The sequence below is a fragment of the Diorhabda sublineata genome, chromosome 11 (genome assembly GCF_026230105.1).
Source record: "Diorhabda sublineata isolate icDioSubl1.1 chromosome 11, icDioSubl1.1, whole genome shotgun sequence".
Lineage (NCBI taxonomy): Eukaryota > Metazoa > Arthropoda > Insecta > Coleoptera > Chrysomelidae > Diorhabda > Diorhabda sublineata.
In genome coordinates this window covers 3,341,300-3,348,279 of record NC_079484.1, presented here as the reverse complement: position 1 = coordinate 3,348,279, position 6,980 = coordinate 3,341,300, and the positions used below count along the sequence as shown (strand labels likewise).

The window sequence follows — 6,980 nt, the reverse complement described above, 5'->3', positions numbered from 1 at the left end:
TGGGACCAGATACGCGCAAACTGTAGAAGTTGAGTACAAGTTTGTTTTGTGAACTGGTGTGTGACTGGGTCGTCAAGATCATTTGGTTTCAAGGCTTTTATTGAGAAACTGAAGAATCAAAGCAACTGGTCGCGTTGGAAGAGGCAAATCATTTTACTGACGAAGCATCGAAAGATTTTGGATGTCGTGAATTGTAAGTTGACATTGGCTGCTGATGGTTCCAATAAGTATGAATTCGAAAGAAAAATGAAGTATTTTATTTACTTTTCTTTATTTAAATATTCCTTTATCAATTATTTTGCGGTAATTAATTGTATATTTAAACAATAAACAAAATTTATAATAGATCCGACCCTGGAACGATTAACTGCGCTTTATACAAGCCGACTGGACTGAAGGAAATGTTTTTTTTTATTCTTATGAGCGAAGTAATGTCAGTTATCACTTTTTCAAATCGAATCAACGCCCAATTATTGTAAATTTTTGGCTGAGAACGATTAATTTAAACAGTTAATATTAATTAGTTTCAGGCGAGTGTAGTAATTCAGCGTTCTACTAAACTGTACTATTTTTATAATTAATTAAATTTTCTTTCGAAAAGTCACCTTTTTGTCAAATGGTCCTTGTAAAGTTTCTTCCGTTGGTGAACGATCCGTGCTGCCAACAGGACCTAAACACATTTTATTATCAAATTTATCTTGCGTAAAAAATTATGTTCATATAGGATTTTATGAATTAAAACGTATCTAAAACATTTGTTAACACGTTTTCGAAGGTTATTTCCATTCATAATTACGATAAAGGTTAGAATACGGGTAAAGATCAAATCGTATCAGTTTTGGTAATACGATAAATTGGTTGTATAACTAGTAGGTAAATTTACCATTCCAAAATCAGAATTTAGAATCGTTTTCTTGGCAAAAGTAACCGTCTATGCAGGGCCGCCGAGAGACGGAGGCAAAGGGGACAGATTGCTACGAGCCCCAGGCCAAGGGGGGCCTCACAAAATGCCTCATTTATACATTTTTTAAACCAATATGGTTGTGTTCAAGTTAAAAAATGGAAAACTTGAAAAAAACTTTAAAATGATTATTTCTTACCCATCTTCGAGTTCAGTTTCAAAATAGTTTTGTTAATAAGGACTATAAGCAATAGTCAATTGAAACTAAAATCTAAAAATCAACTTAAAATTTTGAATTCACTTGTTTCTAACATAGCTGTGTATTTTTATGGAACATTTTTTGAGTCCTGTAAGCCTATTGAATTATTAGAGATGTTTCAGAAAAGCCCAGTTCATACCACGAGTTTTTATCAAGTTCAAGACGGAAAAATGAGACTTTATGCCAGTTTAAGTTCAAGGTTACTTTCAATTCTCGATTGGCCACCAAAAATTTCTCGGCAGCCCTGAGTGAATTGGAAATAGAAATTCGATATACAAAGTGGCCCACGACGAGTTAAAACTATCTGTATATATGTTTGGTAGGTTTTCGGATACGATCTTTTTGACTAAAATATTTTTAATTTATGGTTCTGCCAGAAATTGACTGTAACTTTATTATTTTAAATGGAACATCCTATATTAATACATTTTTGAAATCTACGTAAAATCTCATCACACTTTTATTTAAAAACTTTTTTCGAAAAATACATACTTTTTAAGTTATTGATTTTTTTGTAAAAAATTTGACAGCTGCAGATCCTTTAAAATTATTTTTTTACGAGGATATCCTTAAAGATATGAAAATGATTTCTATTTGGTTGCTTTTAGCAAAGTTGGAAATATTTGAATCTATATTGAAAATTTTTTCATTCTATACAGGGTGCGTATAAAAAGTATTAAAAGTTTAACTTCATAAATATCAAATTTCTGTAAATTTTTAGAGATGTAGATGTGGTCTAAATTTTATTTATTCGTTATTAAATGGAGAACGAGCCATTTTAATGATTTACGAAAGTGTCAACAATTGACTAATGACAGTTCAATAAAAGTATACATAAAAAAACTTGAGACTACACCTGCATCTCTAAAAATTTACAGAAAACATTTAATATCTGGTTAACGGTAAGGCTTAGGTATAGTATGCGTGAATTTGCCTTATTTTTTATCCCTGAATGCATTAAAATAGAAAAAACCGAGTGATTCTATTTAGAAAGATAAAGAAATTTGATATTTGTGTTAACTTAAACTTTCAACACTTGTTATGCACTCCCTGTATAAAATGAAAAATGTTTCAGCATAGATTCAAACACGTCTGACTTTGATAAAAGCAACCGAATAGAAACCATTTTCTTATCTTCAAGGGTATCTTCGTAAAAAAATAATTTATAAGGGTCTGCAACGGTAAAATTTTTACAAACACATTAATAACCTATTTTCCGAAAAAAGATTTTAGACAAAAGTTTACTAAAATTTCACGTAGATTTCAAAAATGTATTAATATATAGGGTGTTTTAAATTATTTAAAATAACAAATATACAGTCCACTTCCGGTAGAAAATATCTTATATATTAAAAAAATTGATAATTTTCATTCCGAGTCCGTTCAGGCGTTCTACCCAACCGATTTCCTTAATTTTTTTTTTCAATGAAAGGTATTGATGCACAGATCAGCCATCAACCATCGGATTTCATCTAATATTCACCATTCTCAAGTTATACTCAAATGCGATTTCCCCCTGTACATTACTTATGGGAGTTTTTCACATACACACGTTCTATTTTCAATATCTCAGGTTCTATTGAAGATAGAGACTTCGTTTGAGTTTAAAAACACTCGCTGAAACACCTTCTTTTTTTTGAGTTTTTGAACACTAAAATCGGTTGAGTTGGAGAGGAGCTAGGCGCAGACATTCAATGTGGAGTTATGGATTTTGTAGGTTTTTGGCAATTTTTCTACATTCAAAGATCTATATCTCAGGTTCTAATATAGCTACAGATTTCGATTTTGTTAAAGAATACTCACTGAAACACTTTCTTTCTTTTGAGTTTTTGAACACTTAAATCGGTTGAGTTGGAGAGGAGTTAGGCGCGGACATTCAATGTGGAGTTATGGATTTTTGTAGATTTTTGGTAATTTTTCTACATTCAAAGATCTATATCTCAAGTTCTAATATAGCTACAGAGTTCGTTTTGATTAAAAAACACTCGCTGAAACACCTTCTTTTTTTTTGAGTTTTTGAACACTAAAATCGGTTGAGTTGGAGAGGAGCTAGGCGCAGACATTCAATGTGGAGTTATGGATTTTGTAGGTTTTTGGCAATTTTTCTACATTCAAAGATCTATATCTCAAGTTCTAATATAGCTACAGAGTTCGTTTTGATTAAAAAACACTCGCTGAAACACCTTCTTTCTTTTGAGTTTTTGAACACTTGAATCGGTTGAGTTGGAGAGGAGCTAGGCGCAGACATTCAATGTGTAGTTATGGATTTTTGTAGGTTTTTGGCAATTTTTCTACATTCAAAGATCTATATCTCAGGTTCTAATATAGCTACAGAGTTCGTTCTATTATAATGATTTCTGATACTTATTTAATGGATTCGATGCGAGCGAAGCCGCGGGTAAAAGCTAGTTTTAATTAAAAAGATCGTATTCGAAAACCCAAACGTAGTAATATTCATGATTTTACTATAAGTATTATGCCATATACAGTTTTAGTTTTAACTCGTCGTGGGACATCCTGTATAGTTTAAGGCCGCTTGGCATGATTCAATTTAACGTGCAACACAATATAAGGCGTATTTCTTGATAAAAATGATACACAGATGAAGTTGAGCTCATTGTTTGAGGCAAAATCTTGCACTTGCAACATTATGCATTTGTTGCTAGTTGTATTGCGTGCAAGCTGCAATAGGGAGAAATTTAATTACTTTTCGATTAACAACTAACCAGCAGATATCAAAATTTCCAAAATTTCACATTGGAATTTCATCTATGGAATATTTTCCATGCAATTTCTTGCACCATGTGAATCTCTCTTTATAAATATCAATATCACGATAAGTTTCAATGGGTATTAATAATAAATTTCAACAATATGAGTATGAATTATAATAAATGATCCTGTGGTTTGTAAATCATCAGAATCAATTAATTTTTTTTTATATTCGTGAAATATATTTACAGATAAAACGAATAGCTTTTTGTTCAACGTTTGAAGAGGATCTAAATCGAGGAACGGGTACTTTTTCAAATCACAAAACACTTAAGTGATAAAAATAATTCTATATTACAAAGAAACTGCGTATATCACAATAATAAACCTCGAAATTTGAGTTAAAATGATAGGGATTGTTGCAAATGTATTTTATCGAAGTCTTCTGGGCTTTCCGCTGCCATCATCATCCTCTTCGGGATGCGCTGCGTTCCATTCTAGAGCTTTTTGAATTTCTATTGGTATCGGCGGTGGGACGGGAAGATGATCACCCCTCGGCTGGAACCCATTCTCGTTTGCAACATATGATAATTGGATAGGTGAACCATCAGGAGCTGTGTACTGGAAATTTCCCTGAGCTTCTTCGGCGGGATCTTGGGAGTTGGCATTTTTTATTTGTCCCACTTCTTGAGCCGATATACCGTTGTCGGACTGGAAACTAAAATAGACCTCAGAAAATGGGAAAGGTACCGTAAGATTTTGTTAAATTCAAGTCCACGAATATCTGGAGACTAATATATAAAAATAAATGAAATTTATACGAAAAATAAAGGACTATCTGTATATATATATATGGAAGGCTACTATTCTCAAATATAGGATATCAAAAACTTTATTTCTTATTCATGTTTCACATCTCCCTTGTTCACGTTTTGATAGAGAAAATGGCAACATCGTATCCTCCCCTTTCAGGTTTTTCCTACTATATTTTCTCTGGAAAAATTTACAGAAAACTAAGTTAAAATTATTCCGAGTGTATTTATATTATAGCCCATTGAAATCAATATTAAAATCAACCCCCTTATTTATGAATATATTGTGTACTTAATTGAACGAGTCGTTTGATATCCGGCTGTTTCTAATGCCACACAGAACCTTCGTTTTTACGTTTTTTAACGTTAAAATCTACGATCTAGATCTAGATTTACGAGGGATAGTGTTGATTATTGTGTAATATATTACATATTTCCTGTCCTGTTTGTTTTACAAATAAAGAAAAGAAGAAAACGGTACTGGATCATCTTTAACTGAAAGTGCTCGAGCTAGCAGACCTAGTAGGGATTTCAAAAAGTGCGCTACATTGCATATTAACTGAAAATTTAGACATGAGAAAGCTCTTCGCAAGATGGTTGCATCGTTTGCTCATAATGGACCAGAGACAACGTCGTGAGATGTTTCCATCGAGTGTTTGGATGGACTGAAAAGGGAGAACCGGCTCCGAAGATTGCAAAGACAGTTCTATCGGCAGGAAAGGTCATGGCGTTGGTTTTTTGGGATCCTTGTGGGATAATTTCCTTTGACTATCTTGAAAAAAATCAACCAAAAATGGCTAAGAAGCAAGTTTTGTTTAATCAACAATGTACCAGCTCTCACACGGCTTTTTTAGGACCTTGACGATTCTTATCATAAAAAGGGAATAGGAATTGTTAAAAATCGCTAGGTGAAGTGATTGGAGCTAAAAGGAGAGAAATTTTTGTGTTTAGTCAGTTACTTTTGGGATCATCCTCGTATTACGGCTGCAAGAATCATGTAATAATGAGAATATTTAAAAAAAACTGATATTTTTACCTCCATTGATAAGTTCCATCAAGATTCACTTCGGAAGCTCCACTAATAATCCGTGCATTACCTTCCGGATTTTGTCCCGAATTTGGAATGCGTCTATTTCCTCCTTGTGCAACCACGCAGTAAACATAAATTCCCAAAAAAATCTAGAAATAATATTAGAGAAATATTCTGTTATCGATCATGGAAATATTGTCGGCATAATACAATATATTGTCGTTAGAGCGAATAAATACCCATGCAGGAGCCCCCAGACTTAGACAACGGGTCTAAGCTTGCGCCAATGCTGGAAAACCAGGCCTTAGCAAACCAATAATGGCCCAAGTCTGGCTGAACTCTGGGTAACCCGACCTCGGCCATCCTGTTGTCAACCGGGCTACATTAGAAGTAATATTTTTTTATGAATTAAATTCTGTTATGCATAAAAAGCAATAAGAATTAGTATCATTTCTTGGTCTGGTCCAGACTTGCAAACCAAGTGAAAGACATCATCCCAGAGTCCCACCAAGTCTGGGCCAATAACGGCTTCCAAGCTAGGGTCAGAGTTGTACATAATTGGCCCAAATCTGGACCTATACTGGGACTAGCATATTAGTAAAAACTCAGACTAATTAGTGAAATTTCTAGTAGTTTTCTTCAGGGGGATTACAAAATTAATTGTTTTCAACAACTCATTTAATCAAAGCATTAGCATAAAAGAAGCTACAACCTACTACATAAAGAATTTTTAGGTTAGGTTCATTAAATTTTTGAACAGCGCGGGAAATACACGACTGACTACCGGAACTCCACAGTTTTTACAAAATAATTTGGTATGTTGTTATTTATTTAGTTAATTCGTTGGACTTCTTCGCACGACTAAAGTTAGGCACAAATGTACAGAGAAGTATAAAAACAAATTGTTTGTTTTTTGATATTAGTGAAAATGACGCTTAATATCAAAATTAATTTTCTTTAATTACATTTTTTGAATAAATTCAGAAGACTGTAATATTGAATACTTGCCGCACAGTGCTGCACAGTTTACTATGTCAATTTAGCCTAAACCTTTTGATAGTTTGTATCCGGAATTGATTCTAAACTGAGTAATCATTAATCTTTCGAATAATAATGATAATTTTTTTATTATTATTATCATAATTATTATAATCAATTATATTAATTGATTTTTATTTCATTGTAATAAAATTAGATAAACTTTTAATATTTATTTTAGAGTTATAACCAGATTTTTATGTAACATCAACTTACCAATGTTTTCAT

At 32.7% G+C, this 6,980-nt stretch overlaps 1 protein-coding gene across 1 annotated transcript; it reads right to left on the bottom strand.

Moving 5' to 3' along the window:
* Nucleotides 1-4,304: 4,304 nt before the first annotated feature.
* Nucleotides 4,305-6,980, bottom strand: LOC130450408 (endocuticle structural glycoprotein SgAbd-1-like). The gene is made up of 3 exons (XM_056788781.1): nucleotides 6,969-6,980; nucleotides 5,721-5,863; nucleotides 4,305-4,590 (listed from the first exon to the last, which is right to left on the bottom strand). The coding sequence occupies exons 1-3, from the start codon at nucleotides 6,978-6,980 to the stop codon at nucleotides 4,305-4,307; spliced, it is 441 nt and encodes a 146-aa protein (XP_056644759.1).